Consider the following 21,222-nt stretch of genomic DNA (forward strand, 5'->3'; position numbering starts at 1 on the left):
AAGAGCCTGATGTGGGGCTCGATCCCATAATGCCGGGATCACGCCCTGAGCCAAAGGCAGACGCCCAACCGCTGTGCCACCCAGGCGCCCCAACACAACCCAGTTTTTTAAATTAAGCATTATTCACTTAAACTAGTCAATGTGTCCAAGAAGTAATTATAAAGGAATAAATTGAAAAGCTAAAGCAAGGTTTAGAGGTAACTTGTATAAGTTTGTTATGTTTTCAATTCCTAATATTTCCTCCAAAAACATGTAGAACAACAAAAAGGGAAAAATACAAGTACACAAAAACTGTGGCCTCAGCATAACTTGAAGACAGAGAATGCCCAAATTCTAAAACAACCGTAAAAGAAAAATAAAAAACAAAAATGACCAAATCCTGGCAAAAATCTCTCTCAAGCTCTTTCTCATCTCTGTTCTAATGCAAGAATTTGTGGTAAGCAAAGCAGACTAAGATAAACAGGGGAAGAGAGGAGAGAGTTATAGATGTAAGAGGACAAGTAGAGAGAATGAGTGCCATAATTCTGAAATAGTTTAAAATGTGTCCTATGACCAGAACCAGAACTAACAGGAAAGCTATCTACAAATATATGTGATGTGAAAGAGCAGTCTCCAAAATAAGTAGTTTTGGGTGGAAAAAATGTCAAAAAGGAAAAAAGAAGTGGGCTTTAAAAATTAGGTGGTGAGCAGGAAAAGAAGCAAAGGGGGGAATTTCATGTTCCTACAAGAAAAGAGAACCAGTGAATTGGAAATCATAACATCCATCTCCTAGCATGAAACAAATATGCACCACCTACAATGCAAATTCATTTAAAGTATCTGGCTTTGCTATAATGACATAAGAGAACATCAATGAATTAGCAATCTTAAAAAACACTTACAAACTAGAAACACAGTAGGGAAAAAAAGGAAGAGATCCATACAAAATTGTTGCAGAAATAAGAAATCAAGACCCAGGACAAATCAACTATGGAAAATCTCTTCAAAAAATACTAACCAAAAAAAAAAAAAAAAAAAAAGTTGTAAGACAATACTCTAAACGGTCAAATGTATTCAAACAACAATTTGAGGATAAGGAAAAAAACCCTTGAGTCAGAAATTCAGAAAATGAGTAAAGAAATGTCCTCCTTCCATCACACACATGAAACAAAAAAAGGAAGAAATGACCAGAGAATTGACTGAACTTAAGAAAGAAATACAAAAAGACAAAATTACGAGATGATCAAGAATGATTACACTAAAACAACAAATAATAGGCAGGGCAGGGGGAATCAAGAGAATATAAGTGAGATAAAGAGAGAATTCAGAGAAAGAGCGGCAAACAGAAGGCAGGCAGAGTATGATTGATTAGCATATGCATAATTGAGACCCGTGCAAAAGAAACTAAAGCAACGAAGAGAACCAATACTCAACACTAGAGTGGGGAAGGAAGGAAGGAAGGAAGGAAGGAAGGAAGGAAGGAAGGAAGGAAGGAAGGAAGGAAGGAAGGAAGGAAAAGAAAGAAAGAAAGAAAGAAAGAAAGAAAGAAAGAAAGAAAGAAAGAAAGAAAGAAAGAAAGAAAGAAAGAGACAAAGAGGAAGAAAGGAAAGGAAAGGAAAGGAAAGGAAAGGAAAGGAAAGGAAAGGAAAGGAAAGGAAAGGAAAGGAAGAGAGAGAAAGAAAGAAATTGCACTTTTAAAAGACACATCAGTAACCTAGAAGAAAAGTTACTCAAAAGGAACAACTCTAAGAAAATTCCTAGTATAAGTATTCAATTGTAATAAAGAAAATTCAAAAGGCCTTCAGGAACAAAAAGATGAAATAAGTTATGAGGGCAAAAGAATTGGATTGGCATCAGATTTCTCAAAAATGATACACAAAGCAAGCAACTTTGAAATAGCCTGATAAAAGGAAAACAGTGAAAGGAAGCTTAAGCCATATGCAGCCAGTCTGTCCCACAAGCATCAATTCAATGGAAAAAAAGGTTTTGGCATATAAAAACTTCTTGAAAAAGCTACTAGTGTAAGACAGGACTAGAAAAACTTCAGAAAAAAGGCTGATGGTGAGTATTTTAACATATGTCAAGACAGATTAAATACTAAAACAAAAATCAAAACAAGAGACTAAAACTAATTTACAACTGTTATAATTCTTGCAAAGCAGAAAATATGTTGACTAAAAATAATAGAGCAAAGGAGAGGAAAAAATAGAAAAAGCTCACTGTTCTATGCACAGTAGGTGGGATTTAAAGGATACCAATGACAACTGATAATCGAAAGAGCAAAAGGTTAAAAAAAAAAAAAAACAGGGACTAATGCCATTGGGAAAGTTAAAAATATGAAGGTAAACTACAACAAAAACATAGAACTTCCAAAATAGTAAACTAAAAGTATTATCAGTTGAAGTGCAAGTAATCTACATCTCACACAGAAACACAGCAAATATAACTAAAATATTATGGAAGTGTTGAGAACAAACTTATCAGTCATATCCACAAATGAAATGGAATTAATTTATCTATGAAAAGAAAAAGATCTTTTCATTTTAGCTCACAAAGCAAGACCTAATGAGATGCTGTGTACAGGAGGCACAGCTAAAATGAAGTGATTCGCGAAGGCAAAAATTAATGGGGAAGGCAAAAAGATACCAGGCATTTAGAAACAATAAGAAGCAACAGGAAATTATACTTCCAATGAAGCATAATTTAAGTCAAAAAGCTTTAAATGTGACAATTAAGGTCTCCTTTTAATGTTTAAAGCCGTAAGTCATTATGAAGATATCACACAAGATACTTATAAACCGAATAACAAAACAGCTACTGTTGAGGCAAAACCTACAAAAGAAGTAAGAAAACATGGATAGTAATATGCCAAAAACTTAGAGTGAAAGTAAATCATTCCCATATTAGATTACTCAGTATTATGAAGATGTTAGTTCTTCCAAAGTTAATTTACAAATTTAACACAATCCCAATAAACATACAAACAAGTTTTGTGGGGTTTTTTTTAATGGAGCTAAATTTATTGATAATAAAGCCCATATATTTTATTTAAAAATGCAAAAATAGGGTGCCTGGGTGGCTCAGTCAGTTAAGCATTCCACTCGATTTTGGCTCTGGTCATGATCTCAGGGTTGTGAGATCGAGCCCCATGTGGGACTCAGCCCTGGGTGTGGAGCCTGCTTAAGATCCTCTCTCTCTCTCTCTCTGCCCCTCCCACCCCCTCTCTCCCTCTCAAAAACAAACAAACAAAAACAGCAAAAATAGCCAGAAAAACTGAAAGGAAAAACAAAACAAAATGAAAATATGAGGTGAAACTAGCCTTACAAGACACTAATACAAAATGTTTTAGTCTTGGGGTGGCTCAGTCGGTTAAGCGGCCGCCTTGTCTCAGGTCACCATCCCAGGGTCCTAGGATCAAGTCCCGCATCTGGCTCTCTGCTCAGCGGGGAGCCTGCTTCTCCCTCTGCCTGCTGCTCCCCCTACTCATGCTCTCTCTGACAAATAAATAAATAAAATCTTTTAAAAAAATGTTTTAGCCTAAATATACTGTTGAATCTCTACTATTAATATAGTGTGGTGGCAAAAAAACAGATGAGAGAATGGAACAGAAAGATCAGAAATAACCAAAGTTCATAAGAAAATGTAATATATGAGAAAGTGGGTGTCTCAAATAACAGAAGCGAAGATTGATTTCTTTCATAAATGATGCTTAGCCAACAGAAAAGGCATTCGGTAAAGAGAAAAATTAGATTCATACTTGGTACCATGCCATAAACTCCAAACGGATTAGGGAATTAAATATAAACAAAAAACCATGAAAGTACTAAAAGTAGATATGGATGAATTCCACTCAAAGTGAATATAACCAGAAAATACTTGAGCCGAACTGTATTAAAAATGAATAAAATAACCATTGAAGGGAATAGGAAAGATAAGAACCTAAGTTAACTTTGTTGAGCAATATTTTAATTATACTCTGTAAAGCTAAAGATGAAAACAATTGTACTTGAGCGTTTAATCTAGGTAATTTGTTTTCATAGACAAGTGACATATCAAAATTTTAGAACTACATTTTGTATTTACTGGAACTGAAAAAATAAGAAAATATACTATGGATAATCAGAGCCACGTGTCTCACTGTTGGAAAAAGGAATTACAAATAAAGAGGAAACACTAGAATGAACCCCATGGTGTTTAGTTCGGAAGCAGAAATATCAATATGAACTCTTGGTTTATAATACATGTCAAAAGGGATAGATATAGAAATATAGATGCCTGTGAATGTGTTTGTAGAACGTATATTTTCTACTTCTACTCACTGAAATGGTTAAGTAGCAGTAACATCCAATATTAATGAATATACCTACTGCCCTGATCTTGATTTCTAATACCTTGGAGAAGTGGTGAATTTTATTGCTTGGATCAAGATGAGCCTGGAATATCTTATGTACTAAAGTGTAAGGATGTGATCAGAAAATGATGGGGACATATGAAGGGACACAGAAGCCAAACTGTAGGAAATACCAGTGCCAAATTTATTTTCAGCAACAAAATAATAATAGTAATGGGTTAGAGCTATAAAATAAAACATGTGTAAGTCCATACTGAGTATAAATGAATAGATAAATAAATGAGGATAAGCCACAGCTCTTCCTTATGGTAGAATTACAAATAATATGCATAGAAGGAGTGATAATAATAGTGAGTCACCATTTGGCAAAGAGCACGGTAATAAATACTGTTACAGATAAGAATCATTGATGGATACTAGCTTAATGGACAAACGTGCTGAGAAATTTTTGCATAGTTGACTGTCCTCCTGACAGTATCTCCTCACAACATATGTATTAATCTAGAAGGGGAAAAATAATAACTTTACAATGAAGAAACCTGGAAGAAACTACACTACACCAAGTGATTTAAATTAATTTTGCCAATAATAAGATATACTATCATGTACCTCCTGATATAACACACTGAAAGGGCACAACATCACTTCTATGTTATCCTTAGTAAAAAGGTGCAAACTCAGTGGAATAACGAAAATGTCAAACTGACAGACATTCCACTGGCCAGCTCTCTTGAAATTTATCAAGTTCATGAAACAAACAGAAAAACAGAAATTACATCAGATTGGAGGAAAATAAGGACACATGAGAACAAAATGTATTGTGTGATCTTTGTTGTTGTTCTGAAACAGATAAAAAGACATTAATGAGGCACCTGCCATAACTTGAAGGTTTGTAGAGTATTTAATGGTATTCTTGATATTATTTTCTTGATTTAGGCTTTTTATGGTTATATAAAATGTTAATATTATAGTTAAAGGGTTTGTGGAAATTCCATGTATGGATACTATTTTATTAAGTCTAAGTTTTACCTTAAAATTAAATAATTAAAACAATCTAAGAAAACAGCAAATTGGATATGAGGAAATTAGGTTAACATAGTAAACGAAATGTCATAAACCAATGAAATTTAAGAAAATTTTTCAGGGCCCATGGGCAGCTCAGTCAGTTAAGCTGCCGACTCTTGGTTTCCACTCAGGTCATGATCCCAGGGCCTTGGGATTGAGCCCACCCGCCCCACTCCCACGCTCAATAGCCTACTTGTGGATTCTTTCTCTCTCCCTCCCTCTGCCCCTCCCCCTGCATATGTGTGCACACACTCTCTCTCTCAAATAAATAAGTCTTTAAAAAAAAAAAGAAAGAAAAGAAAAATTTTCAACAGAGAAAATTGACAAAACCAAATTTTGATTTTATAACAATACTAATAGAACTGAAAAAGTCTTTCAAAATTGATTCATAAATGAAAGAACAGATTACTAATATCAGAAATGATAAAGAGGAAAAAAAACCTCAGATACTAAAAACATTAAAAATATCACAAATGTCACAAATGTTAATATGAAACAATTTAACACTAGTAAATTTGAAAATTTATATTCCTTAAGAGGTTCAGCTTACTAAAACTGACTATGGAAGTAATTGAATTATTAAAAATTCCTCCCAAATTAAATGCTAGGCTAGCATGACTTCACCAAATAATTCTCCCAAATATTTAAGGAAGTAATAGCATTCATTTTAGATAAACTCTTTCAAAGGTGCAAAGTGAGGGAAAACAGAACTCATTTGTAGATGTTAGCATGATCTTGGTTCTAAAACTGAAAGAGACATTACAGGAAGTAAAATAAATGGCTAATGTCCTTCATGAACATAGATGTAAAATTCCAAAACAAAATATTATTAAACTAAATCTAGTGATATTTTTTTAAAGTTACCATATCACAACCAAGTACCAGTTATTACAGAAATGCAAATTTTGTTTAAGGTTTAAAAATCAGACAGTTACTTGCAGAGCAAATGGTAAGTAGAATAGAGGGCAATATACAATAGATATGATTATTTCAATAGAGGTACAGAAATTATTTGAAACATTAAGGAGGAAAAAAAATCTAGCAAAATAAGACGAGAAAGGATTTACAAAGAGTGGCTTTAAAAAAGAAGCCCTAATGGGGTGCCTGGGTGGTACAGTCATTTAGCGTCTACCTTCGTCTCAGGGCGTGATCCCAGATTTCTGGAATCAAGCCCCACATCAGGCTCCTAGCAGAGGAGCCTGCTTCTTCCTCTCCCACTCCCCCTGCTTGTGTTCCCTCTCTCGCTGGCTGTCTCTGTCAAATAAATAAATAAATAAATAAATAAATAAATAAATAAATAAAATCTTAAAAAAAAAAAGAAGCCTACAGCAATCATACCTAATAGTGAAAGATGAATTGCTCTTCCCGATATCAGGAACAACCCAAAACTATTCAAAATTTACTCTAGTCTTAGCCAATGCAACAGGGCATGAAAAAAGTATAATTTTGGAAATAAAATAAAATACTCATTATTTGCAAATAGACACTATTTGCAATGCAGTCATTATTTGTAAGTCATTACCCTATCTTTGTAGAAAACCTACAAGAATATAAAAATAAGTAATTAAAATTGATAAATTTCAGAAGGCTTCTGTAGACAAAATAAATATGCAAAATAACTATTTTTTCTATATACTGCTAATACAAAATTAGAAAATAAATTTTTAAAAGTCTATTTACACTTGCAAAAAAAATTCCAAATATATAGAATTAAATCTAGTAAAATATATTCAACACTTCTTCACAAGAAACAATAAAAATATGTATAAATAGAGAAATGCACGATGCTCATGAATTTAGTATAGTAAAAATTCAATATGGTAATGATTTCAATTTCCCCATATTGACCATAGATTTAATGCAATCCCAATGAAAATGTTGGCTGGTTTACAATTTTTATTTGTTTTTAATAAGTCATGGGGGGGGGCTTAGAAGTTAATTACTGTAAAACTTATACATAAATCCAAATGACTAAGAAAAACAAAGTAGGATTACCTGCACCATTACCGGCTTATAATTAATTAAAACAGGGCTGCATCGGCACAAAATTAGAACACTGCTTACCTTTTAAATATTCTCTATTATGAAATACCTCTCAGCTTTTCAGGCAGTTTTATCAAAACTTCGCTGTTATTCCCTTTATGGTAGCAGTTGTAAAATAATTACATCAAAAATATTTATATGCCTTTCTTCCCACATTAGACTGTGAATTTCTCAAAACAGTGCCAATTTAATAATTATCAAACCTAGCAGTCTCTGGCATACATCAGATACTCAAGGAATATGAGCTATATGATTAAAATAATGTCAGTAAATAAGCTTTTCATAGTCACCAAAATCCAAAACAGATAACTCTAACTTACCTCCTATATCTGGGCGAAGTTTATTGTCATAGCCTTGAAGCAATGAGTTGAGAATTTGTGTTATATCTCCTTCATGAATCTTTGGTGCCAAGACCCAGGTTTTGTTCACTGTTAAATCCTCATCATCTTCATCATCTACTTTATCAACGCTAAATAATTAAAAAAAAAAGATAGGAAATTCAACCAAATTTTGTATTGACAAACACAGTTTAAGGTAATCATAATTTTTATGGTCATAGATTTGTGCAGTACACAATCTGCACAACTGTATGTGGTGACTCTAAACCACCACACCCAAAAATACAAAATTAAAAGGTGAATAAATACAGGAAAAGTTGTAATAACTAGTGAGATATTTAAAAATGCATGTGTAGAAAAGGAGAATAAAGGAAAAAGTATTGAACACATCTATCTTTCTTCCTTTCAATTCAGAAGAACTCAGGCATCATATTGTAATAACTTTGTCAGAGATCGTCTTGTCATCAAATCATGAATGGGTGACTCAGCTGCCCCATATATGGAGGAGGACATGACTCTCAAGTTTTATGACTAGAACTGCGACTTTAGAAATCAAATAACACCATTGCCCTTATTTTATAAATGAGAAAACTAAAGACAGTAGGGAACTAGCCAATCCACAAACTCACTTATTAGCAAAACCGAGAATCAACTCTCCAGTTAATGCTTCTCACTATATCCCTGTGTTTAACAAGCATATGGATTCACCTTAATTCTGCACCATGGTAGAAAATGCAGCAATATAGATATTCATCTACAATTCATCAAAAGTAACAGACTACACTTTTCTTTATTACTCATAAAGAATGCCATCTTCAAATGAGTATGATCATCCTTGACTTAACAGCTACTCTAGTAAATCTCAGTCCGCCAGTGAAAAAGTGTTCAAAGACTAAACACTTACATTGGTGAAATCAGATAAATCCAAAATACATGAGTTATTTACATATGTTTCAGAGATAGGCTTCCCCCTAGCAGTAAACATGCAAATTTAATTCAGTATCTTGAGCTGATTTTTCTACAGTATCCTTTTAGATTTCTTTTGCTTTGGACCTAAAACTATTAGCTAATGCAGCCCTCACCATCTTTATCTTTTAAAAAAAAATTTTTCCAGGGGCACCTGGGTGGCTCAGTCAGTTAAGTGACCCACTCTTGATTTTGACTCAGGTCATGATCTAGGGTCCTGAGATCAAGCCCTGCTTCAGGCTCCCAGCTTAGCAGAGAGTCTGGTTAAGGATTCTCTCCCTCTCTTTCTGCACCCCCCCCCATTCACATGCACTCTCTCTATCTCTCTCTCAAATATATACACAAATCTTTTTTAAAAATTTCCAGGTTTATTGAGATATAATTGACATATATTATACCATAAATTTAAGGTATACAACAGAATGATTTGATATATATATATATAGCAAAATGATTACCACAATAAGTTTGTTAACATCCACGCTTTTTATCCTTAATGAGTACAAATTAACATTATAAATTAAAACCACCTTTAAGATATCTGCTACCTCATTTCTTCTCCATAGTAATTCTATTGATAATTATTACCAACAGATAATGGGGTGGACTATTATTCTCAACATTTCTTCTCTCCTTTCTGTCAGAGAATTATCCTTTTCACTCCACTGACTTCTAACTTGGTCATGTGACCTGAAATGCTCCTTCCTGCCGGAGGATTATACTTCCCTGTTCATTGAACTCAGGCGTGGCCTTGTGATTTGCTTTGGCTAATGGAATATATGTGACATGCATCACTACCAAGCAGCAGATTTAATACTGGGGCACAGTTCACCATATCTCTCTTGTCCTTCTGCCAAAAGACCAGCCATACACAGAGGCTATCTCATTACTTCACCCCCAGAGTGAAGACACCATGGACAGAGCCACAGTTGCCCTACAATGGACATGTAGCCTGAGTGAGAAATCAACGTTTAGTGTCGTAAGCCACTGAGATGTGAGGGTAGTTTACTACCCAGGACGCAATTTAAATTCATATGTGGACCCCTACCGTACATTTAGTTAACAGGTTTTTAATGAAGAGCTTATTTATATTAATTGTTCTGTTGTATTTAACTTTAAAATGTATATACTACTGAAATATAGTTATATGATTTATTTAAAATAATTTATTTCCTTCAGTAAAATATATGCATACACACACACACACAAATTCATTCATAAACTAAAGCACTGAAAATACTGAGGTATTAAGAATCCCTGCTGGTGTGTCCTCCAGGAAAGTTATCCTATCTAATTAGAATTGCTAAGATATTGGCAACAACCCAAATTTTAGAGCATCCATTTAGCTTTAAATCCCAGTTTTATAGAATGAAACATCTGGTGGTTAGAGGCAGGCCACTGCACATATAAGCAGTTGATCTTTCTTTGAAACATGATTGTAGTCAAATGGAAGTTTCCAGGAAAAAAAAATAAAAAGCTTTTTCTATTTTTTAACAGTAGCAACATCCTGATAATCCAAAAGCACATGCTCACAGTGATTTATATTCCCCTCTTCCCAGCTAGCTCGGAGGTAATACGAGAACCTCAGTGCTACCACAAAGCTAACTGCCCTCATTTTTGGCAATAATAGAAGGAAAATTTCATTATAGTTAATTTTTCTACATCTTCCCTCCAAGCTTTCTAAATTACCTTCAGAATATTCATTAATTACATTAAGGTCTTACTGGTATTATTTTGGTGATTAAAAAGTACTTGTCATAATTTAAAAAATAGTTCACATAATTTATCTGATGTCTCAATATCTTTCCAGTCTGCGGGATTTTTGTAATGTTAATATACATTGAGTGACTTCATTTTGGGGAAAGAAGTATGATTTTCTTAGGTAACACTGTGACTTTCTTGACTCGTGCTCAAGCACTTCTTTTAAATAATTTGAATAAGTATAATTTTATAATTAATGGAAATACATTTAGACCCCTGAGTATAAAATTTTAGTAACTGTTATTTTAAAGATTAATGTTTTTATTGTTACTGTCAACCACTGAGTGCCTATAGAGCACCATTAAGTTCTTACCATGTTTCAGGAATTGTGTGCTATGTTCTCTCCACATTTCATGTCATTTAATCCAGAGAAATCCCCTGAAATAAATATTAACATTTCTACTTTACAGATGAGAAAAAATAGACTTATAGAGTTTCTAGGACATACCCTATGAAATAATAGAACCAGGAAGATTAACTTAATTTGAAGACTGTTCTCTCTCTCTCTCTCTCTCTTTTTTTTTTTTGGAAGTTTCCATAGCATCATCTCATTTTATCTTTATTAAAATATCCAGGGTGGTTGGACTGTGAGTTTTCTAATTCATAAGAATGCAGCAACACTTACGGTAGGTAATTAGTACATTTGGATTGTGCATGGGTAGGTTGCTAATCTCCATCCTTGAATTCTGAAAGGTTAGAATAATAATTTCAGGGAATCACACACACGTTCTCTGATGAAAAAGACTTTCTAACATGTGTGATTAACTTCCAATCCAACACTTTAATTCATTTATAGAGGAAATATCATGTAGTACAAATGTGCTAACTTCTGAAAATGCAGACAAAGTTGTATTCCTGATCTAAATTATCTTATTTTCTAATAAAAGAGAAAACTACTTAAACAAATGGTATAGAAAGCCATCATATGCAAAGATGTTTATTACAATATTACCTATGATAGCACAAATTTTAAATACTATAAATAATTATATAACCCTATGATGTAATGGATATATCCTCTTGACTGATTTTGTGAGTAGTCTGTAAAAAATAGAAAAATATTTTCATATTTTAATGTTATATGGAAAATAACATACAACAATTTGTTTTTACCAAAACCTATATACAAAACGGCTGAAGATTTAATGGGAAAGTGGCATAATAAGTACACTGAGCATTCTACACTAGTGGGGCAATAGAAAATTGAATTTTGTTGGTGTATTAATAGTATGCTACAGTCTTTCTGTAGAATTTTGTAATATAAATACATGAAAAGGAGGTAATTTGTCATTAATGCCTACCTAAAAATGAGCTGCCTTTTCCTATAAATCAGATAATGTTTTGAAATAAATTTCTAATCATAAAATTAAATAATTAAACAGAGACTTTTATGGAGAGAAGCAGAACTTTATGTTCTGCCAAGAAAACAACAGTGGCAGCCCTGAAAATCTGCTACTTGGTTCTTCCATGGGAACAGAGTTGACCGACACCCAGCTGCCAGCCCTCCAGACCAGACCTGCATCCGCACCAGACCCAAGCTTCCCCGGGCTTCCCGCAATAACTGAACATAGAGGCAGTCCTAGTACGCACCCATTTCTGCAGGACTAGGGACTCCTCTAAAGGGCATCTCATGTTGGACAACTCTCACTGGCCTGGTCAAAACTTTATTAGAAGGGCTATATGGTCTGAGACTCTTTTGACACAAACTCCCCACCACCACCACCACCACCATGGAGGTGTCAGACCTCCATTATCATCTGAGGCTCCTCTCAGCTTACTTCCTCTTCCTCCTGTTTATCTTACACTGGCATTTCTTTAAAAAATCTCTTACATGTCTAATCTCATCTTGGCATCTGATTCTCCAACGCTTCTGCTTCTCACATTTTTTAATTGACAGTGCTAATTATTTACTTAGGAAAATTTTTGAGTCACCTACATCAGTGTTGGTATGTCTTTTTTTTGTCTAAGCTATTTTAAGACATTATACAAATCAATATGTTTATACAATAAGTTATTGTATGTGAAAAAGTACTTTAATGAGTGTATTACTATTCCTAATAAAACAAGCAAAAGTTTTGAACTAGTAATAACTAAGACAGGCTAAGTAAAACAAGGTATGTTACACCATACAATTATAAAGAGAATTCATCTTTATAGCTAGAGAAAAATAATATAAGTCTACAGCAAGTCAATTAATATAAACTGTCTTTTATAAAAAGGCTAAACATTCATCAGGGTTTACCCAGGATGGCTTTGATTTACACCTGTTGTCCTACAATAATAATAGCACCCTCTTTCACTCACAAAATGGCCTAATTTGGATGATAAATTATATAGTCATCCTTTATATAGTTCATATAAAGGTGACTGCAAATGTCCTGGTTCTGACACCTGCGGAAAATTCTTCCATTAATCTGTTTAGACGATGGAAATGAAACTCCAAAGCCAGGCCTCATCTGTGAGCTGTTGCTCATGACAGATTAGCATTTGTTTATAAACATCAGATATGTTTCTGTAAGCATAAGTCAAGTGACAAGTTCCAGGAAAGAAATAGACCTGTTCTAATGTTTCTGAGTAGAAGATATCCTAATGCCAAAGTCCACAGGAGCTAGCTTTTAAAGAGTAGATATAGCTATTGATTTTAGATCTGAAATTAAAAGACGAGAAAGTAAAGTAAAAAATTAAAAAATGAATTTTCTTGTTTTCTTTTTTCCTTTATAGTCTAGCTGCTAAATTCTTTTGTACAGAGCTCCTTTCTACAATTGTAGCTCTGAATCATTTTTATTATTTGTAAAAGTTAGTAGGGAAGCAAAAGAAGTAAAAGCATGACAGGATTATAGATCTGAACATTCAGTTTTAGAGAGGTGAAATGATAGTCCACTCAATTCAATGTTTTTTTTTTTTTTTTTTTTTTTTTGCACAATGGAATATGGGAGCCATCATTTAACACACATAGAGAAGAATACTTAGGAAATTTGAGGAAGGAGAAGGGAGCCTAGCCTAGAATATTAAGTAAGTGTGTTCCACTTTGTGTTTCTAAAAAGTCCAGGGCTTAACTCTCCCAAAAAATTGATCACATTGCATCTTAATTAACTACCTTATTTATTTATGACCTTCTCTAAGCTCATTGAAGGTAAGGGTTAAGGTTTTCAATGTGGTATCTTTGGCACATAGCCCAATGCCTAACACATGGTAGGTGTCTAATAAAAATATTCACTGAATAAATGGAAAGAATATTAAAACTCATTTTGCTATTTGCAGGTAAAATTACAGTGAATCAAGAAAATAAATAACTAAAAACTATCACTATTGGCCTAATAGGAGAATTTATTATTATAGCTAACTTAATATAAAATTAATTTTAAAAAAACCAAGTAACTTTATGATACTAGCACTAACCCCTCATAAATAAAAACAAAAATATTTCTTTCACAATAACAGTATGACTTATAAAATTATTAAGAGGAAACATAATAGGGAAGGTATAAGTCTTATGTGAAAAAAAATGAAGAATGTAAAAACAGAAAAGAAATAAAGGCAAAATAAACATTTTGGCTATGAAACAACATTGTTAATATATTATCCCCAAATTAGCTTATAGGTTTAATGAAGTTTTAATCAGAATCCCATAATTCAGATGTAAGAGGTTAAAATCATAACTAAGTTGAAGAATCAATATGGGAGTTTACAAGAAATTATGGAAAAAGAGAATTGTTAGATGAAACTTGCCCTGCCAAAATAAAAAGAAAACATATTTTTTAGAGGAGGGAAAATAAACCATAATTTTCATTAAGTCTATTAAAAATGACCATTGGGTTGAAAGTATATTAAACACCAAATTCTCTATTGTTCCAACTTATATACATAGGTCCTGACAGAATATAAATTAGTCTTAGAAACAATATAATTCTTTATGACATTTGCATTCTCTAAGCCTTCAATGCTCTTATGCATCAGATAAATTCTATAAGTCTGCTTAAATTTTGCAAAGTGGAGGCTTATTAAATTAGAAAGCATATTGAAAGATCCTAAAATTAAACTGAAGAAAGAAATGGCAATTAGTTCCTCTGAATGCAGAAAAATATACCTCTTTTCCTAAGTCTTGGGATCACAAAATGAGAGATTAAAATATTTTCACTGACACAAGGATACCTTCAGACCCATTCACTTAAAAAGGAGAGAATACAAATGCATAGAACAGAAACAGCAAAACTATCTTTCTAGTCATTCCAGGTGTGACAGTTTGAAGGTTTTTCAAAAAGAACTGTTACTAAGGAAATGACAACCCAAACATACACTCATAAGCCACCTGCACAGAACCACAAAATAGTTTATAGAACATACATGTCTGAGTAACACTTAAATTTAATCTCGCCAATATGGTTACTTTGTTCTAGTCAATATGGCTATTCTGTGGAAAAGGCAATCATTACCCAAAACACTCTTCTCCATGTGTTGAAGATTATTCTGGTAATTATACATATCTAGGATGACTGAGAGGTGAGTAATGGCCCTGTATTTAAGCAATTCACAAATTGTGCAACTGCAAGTAATGCTCCTAGAAATCTACTCGAATATTAACTTGTCCAGAATCCTTGATTCTGGCAGTCTTAAAGCTACCTAGAGAACCAAATCACACCCTGATCACACCAGTATTAAACTATTTATATTAGGCTAACTATATCCTAATCATAGCCTTTCTGATATGCCCATGTAGTTGCAAGTTAGAGTGGAGGGTCTTTATCAACATTACTTCTCTGTCCTTAATGCCTAGTGCAATCTCTACTACTGTGTTACTCAATGTATTTGTTACTCAATGTATTTGTCCAAAAATAAGGAGAAATTTAAAATCCCCAAATACATTGTATTTGGGAGAAAAGGATTCCTACATTTCAGAAGTTCACTATTAAACTAAATGATACAGGTTATAACAGAATGTTGCCATTTTAATGCCACAGGTTAGAGGACCAGAGTCAAGGATCTCCCAGAAGATATAGGAATAGTTCTCAATTTCAAAAGGCCTACTAAACTCTGAGACCATTACACTGGCCACGGACTAGTAATGTTATCTCTCTCTCTCTCAATCTCAATCTCTCTCTCCTTCACTAATACTGATCCAAACATACACCCATCACAGCTGAGAACATTCAGTCTTTCCCCAGAGTTGCAACTATGCCAGCTTCCTTGATGTCTACATTATAGCTCCTCTAGAATTCTGAATAGTGAATATAGCATTTTATCATCAACATAAACTACTAGTGTTCAGGTTCACTGGGGACAGGGACTCGGCTTTCTTTGTCCTGCTCATCTAGCATATATTCTGTTACATATATGCCCTATATACAGGATACAAACACTATTAGGGCAAGGATTCTGTCTTACATACCACTGCATCCCCAATTGCTAGAACTCTGCTTAACACACAGTAGGCACTGAGTAAGTATTTGTTGAATGAATGCTAATGCTCAATAAATGTTTACTGAGTGAATTAATAGCTAAGACTATTTCCTGAAACATGAGGCTTCAGTTGGTTAAACTATTTTAGTACAAATAGAATTAGATTCTGAGATATTTAAAAATAGAAAGAGACATAAATTTCATCTGCCTCCCACAGAGTACAAGAACTCTAACAAGCTTCTGCTTGAAGAAGTCTAGTGATAAGGCATCCATTATTTTGTTAGACCTTTTGTGTTGGAAGAAAATCAGCTTTCACATAGCTTTCACTACTCGGTTATGGTTTGTCTGCTCTACCTATGTGTCGTAATTTCAACCATGATTTTATATAGCATTCTTAAAAATATGTTGCTATCTGAGTCCTCAAAAAAACTTATCTGAATTCCAAATTCTTGCTTTTAACTCTTTATCCTATGATATTTTTTCTAGATCAAGGACTCCACGTTGTTGAAGTTTTTCCTAAAATAATTAATCTAGCACTGCACATAATATTCCAGATTATGTGATAGGTACAGAGTAGACTTTTATACCTACCGTGCTTCTATCAGTTGCATTGTCTGTTCTTTCCCTTCCTCATTCCTTCCATCCCTCTTTTCCTTTCCTTCCCATTCATCCATAGTCATGTTATTTGCTTTGACTTAGTTTGCATTTGTCATCTGGAAAGTGTGGTGGTTAAGAATGTAGGCTCTGGGCATAGAACACATGGACTTGTGTCTTGGATTCAGCATTTATCAGCAAGAAGATGTTTAGCAAGTTCCTAAAAATTGCTGTGCTACAGTTTTCCCATCTGCAAGATGGGGAGAAAAACAGTATCTAAGCAGTATTATCCCTTCATACTTGATTGGTTACTTGGCTAAGTGTAACATTCTAGACTGAACATTTGTCTTTATATAATTTTGGAGACATTTCCCCCATAGTCTTCTGGTATTGTGATGGGAAATCTCATGGCTCTCTAATTCTCTTTCCTTGATTGAGATCTGTTCTAATAGCAGACCGTTCTGTTCATCCTTGGAGTTCTGAATGTTATGTTTCCTTATTGTGACTACAAGATGTTTTGCTTTGATAAATACCATAAATCTTGGCCTTAGCAGTGAGGATAAACTGCAAATAAGTAGTACTCATGTCTAGTCTATTTGCCACTGTAAACCCAGCGTGTTGTACTGTGTATGGCACACAACAGGCATTCGAGAAATATTTGTTGAATAAAAGAATGAATGATCTCTCCGGAATCCAAAACATATCTGATAATGCTTAAGGGTTCAAGGACTTTACTGTGCTTGAGACAACTTTAACCAGTATAAATAATACTAGAATCACTGTAATTCTCAGAATATCTGTTTTTATATCTTTTCAGTTAAAATTTTAAGTGCTATGTACTTTGTACAGATTTTCTGTCTTGGTCTTGAAACAAGTGGAAAGGAGAACGTCATTTCCATTTTCACAAATGAGGACTCTCTGCCTCAGAGATTTTCCTGAAATCACCCTAGTGGGAAGTGGTGGAGCTAAAACTAGAATTTACATTCTAATGGCCAAGTCCAGGATTCTCAATTGGTACCTTGTGTATATGTGAATTATTCCCCTGAGGCCCATACATTTAATTTATGCCCACCTTTCCTCTTGCCCTTGTGGCAGTTATTTATCATATTTTGGTAATATCTCAAGAGCTTTTTTTCCCCCACTTTTCCACCCTGCCTTGTCTCCTCTCCTTTGGGACCCTCCTTCATTAATATTTTCTTAGACAAATTTTAATCACCTTTATATAACTCTAAAATATTAGATTAGCCTATTTAATGATTGAATGAAAAGTCGAACATTTCCTTTTGTTGCTTAGGCAAAAGAATGTCTCATAGTATATAATGGAACAAAATAGAAGAAGAATATACCTAAAAGACTATAGACAGAGGATTTATCTATTTCAGTATTTGCATTTTAGTTTCAAAAACATTTTGTCTCTTGTTCCTTCTTTGAATATTTTATTATCATGGAACATCATTACTCAATAGTTTTGTCCTCAAGTTTACATCAGTATTTTATTAGAAAATTAAGTCAAAACTCTAAATGCCTCAAGAAAAATCATTCACTACCACCTCCACAAAATACATTACTGAAATTACTTGAAAATAACATATTTTATAAAGGAAGTATATTTGAATATTTTTATTTGGGAAACTGCTAAATTGTATGATTATTGACTCATGAAATTGGAAAAAACAAAACAAGTTATTTTCTTTGGGCTCTTCCAAATCTCATCACAAATTACTTTTTAGAACAACTAAAACCTCCAAGCACTTTTTTCAACTCTTCTTAAAATCTGATTATAACCAGGTTTTTTCAACATTATAAATAAGTCAAATCAAGCTTTAGAGTTTAACCAACTTGTCAAGATGCCATAGAGCCTCACAGAGAACGAAACACAGGAACCTTGACTACAGCTTTTAGTTACAACAATAGCATAGGCTTTCATAGTTCAGCAATATAAAAATCAATAGTGTCTCTCCTTTATCCATTTGATGGAAACAAATGAGGAAACGAGCTATTGTCTCTGATTAAATATAAGAAATAACAACTTCCAGTTTGGTAAATCCCCACATAGGTGACTTTGAAGATTTATTTTAGAAACCAGCATAAGACAATAAAATTCTTATAAACAGAACGATTTGTGATGAGTTTTAAAAGAAAGGTCCCTCAAAAGAAGGAGAAAGGGAGAAGGAAATATGAATGTAACTGGTTTATACATGTTGACACCCATTATCTCCAGCTAAATATTAAAAGGGTGAAAACTTTACCACAACTGTAGCTACTTTAAAGTGAAGACATAAACTCTCATCATGGAGGCCCTGACAGCTAATTATAACAGCAACATAAAGCCTTATTTTTTAATATTCTTTTATTGATTGGCCAGAATAATCCAAATTGTCTATACCATTATGATAAAATGAATAATTTATCTATTTTAACTGCGTAACACTTCTCTCTCACTCACTCTTACATATGGTGAAAAAAAAAAAAAGTACGTGGAATTCCAATTAGAATTTCACTCTTGAAAACTGCAAAGAAAAGCCAATAAAGCAACCACTGAGTTGTTTTATGTTTCAGTTCAAATCTAAAACACATAGAATATGAAAAATTGTAGAAATCATAAATGATCTCTTACTGCTCTTCATTTCCTACCTGAATTAACTGTTCAAAGAGGGTAAGAACTCTTGACACAGATCATGTCTCCAGACTTCTAGAACCCATCTCCGTCCACTATACTACATAACTCTTTAACTCTGAGGAGCTTGAAGAGAGTTCTGGAGCCAATTACGATAATTGTAATGTAAATATCCTCAAAAACAAAAGCTATTATTTCTTTACTATCTCTTTAGATGTTTTGTTTTAGATATCTCAATAATCAGCTTGTCTATTAGGTTCCAAGGGAAACTTGCACTTATAATGGCAAAGGAGCATACAGGTTGTTATTTCAGAAAATCACTGGGTAAATCTGTTTTTACTTATGAGAATACAGATTCATTTATAATATTATGAAGATGCATGAAAACACTGATACATGATTGACCAAAATGTCTTCTATAATTTTACAATATATTCAAAGAAATAAGCGATTATATTACAATCTGTATACAAGAAATAATTAGTCAGTTGTATGTGCCCATGCAGAATGAATTTAAGTTTCTAAGCTGAAAGGGTAAATAAATTAAAACTGTAATACTTTAAAAAAAAAAATCATGTCAAACCTTTTCTGACAAGTCTAATATTACTTAGCATAGCTTAATCCATTCTCTGTTTTTGGAGAGAAAATACAGTTGTTCTATCTGCTGGCAATGACAAAAATATTCATTCTAGCTATATAGTAAAATTAATCATCATCATTTTTTTTTAGTAATGATGCAAGTAGTTATAAAGATATGTATCCACCTGCATAATGATTGCATTTTACTCTTGAGTTCTAAACATGATCACATAATACAATAATATAATGTTAAATGTGCATTTATATAAAACACAATTACATGATATGAACAGTATGTCCAAGACCTTAATAGTGCCTGTCTCTTAACATATTTTAACTCCATTCAGCCACTACTCCTATATACAGGTACAATACCTGAGCATTTTATTTTTCTGTCAGAATGATTTCAAAGTTTTATTGGAAGATATTACAGCCCAAGGAGCCCAAATCCTGTTCCTGTTAAATTGGAGGCTTGGAGTTGTTAATGTCTCTGTCTCTCTTTCTCTGTCACACACACACATTCATATCCATACAATTTTTTACTTCCTTGTAGACAACCAATTAAAATTAAAATTATTCAGATAGCTCAATAAAATATACATGGTTATCTCTAACTTAAATATAACACACTCTCGACCCTGATTTTTAAGCCATATTTATAATCTCTCTCCATATGTAACTTTGGGTTTTTCCAGAATAGAAAACAAAAAAAATAAATAAATAAGAGAAAAAGCAATATTTGTTTATAGAAAAGCATCATACATACCATGTTGTGTAACAAGTTTCTAAAATAACTTTCTCTTTAAAATGCAGAATTATCCAGAAAGTTCATCAATGACATTCATTCACTAAATTTAGTAGCAAAATCATTTCTACTCCCCCTCCCAGGAACTGAACCTTTACTAGTTTCCACTGTGCCAAGTCAAACAAGCCAAAACAAAACAAAACAAATCCAAAACTGAACTGCCTTCCATGCTTTCACACTTAGGTTCATCTCATCCTATCTGAAAATAAGTATATCTAATCAGAAAATAAAATGATGGTAAAATATCGGGCTTGTGCCCAGAGAAATGCAAATTACTTAACTTACAATGGTTTTCTAAAGAAAAAGAAATGAGGGAGAAGGGGGTTGACCCCAAAGAGTAGTTTTAAGTCCTTGAATTTACTCACCAGTTTCCCAGATGCAGGGTCAATAACAAGAACATCAGCCTCACCACTCTACTTTGACTCCACAGAAGAAAGGGGGAGAAGAGAAAAGCCTTCCAAGAACCCATCAGGATCGCTTTTTCCGTTCAATTCTCCAAGCTAGGACTTTTTCTCCCACCTCAGCAGCAGCCAGGAGAGTACCGCGGGGGAGAGTGTAGCAAGGCTGTACACCTCCCAACCAGGTAGGATGCGACTCCCGGCGGAACTGAGCCGGGGAGCCAATCAGACCCAGAGGATGCTGGCATAAATTATCTGAAAAAGAGTTGGGCCAATCTACGGCCCAAAGAGGCGGGGCTTCTCCTACTAGAAATCGAGCCCAGTGGGGA

The 21,222-nt window shown here is 33.6% G+C and overlaps 1 protein-coding gene across 1 annotated transcript in view; it reads right to left on the reverse strand.

Moving 5' to 3' along the window:
• Positions 1–20,964, reverse strand: part of GABRG1 (gamma-aminobutyric acid type A receptor subunit gamma1) — a 74,247-nt gene extending 53,283 nt beyond the window's left edge. Inside the window, exons 1-2 of the mRNA XM_026508826.3 lie at positions 20,861–20,964; positions 7,759–7,907 (exon numbers count right to left, since the gene is read on the reverse strand). Coding sequence (XP_026364611.1) covers positions 7,759–7,907; positions 20,861–20,964 — 253 coding nt within the window. The remainder of the gene's footprint in view (positions 1–7,758; positions 7,908–20,860) is intronic.
• Positions 20,965–21,222: the final 258 nt, after the last annotated feature.

This window comes from Ursus arctos, unplaced genomic scaffold (assembly GCF_023065955.2).
Source record: "Ursus arctos isolate Adak ecotype North America unplaced genomic scaffold, UrsArc2.0 scaffold_9, whole genome shotgun sequence".
NCBI lineage: Eukaryota > Metazoa > Chordata > Mammalia > Carnivora > Ursidae > Ursus > Ursus arctos.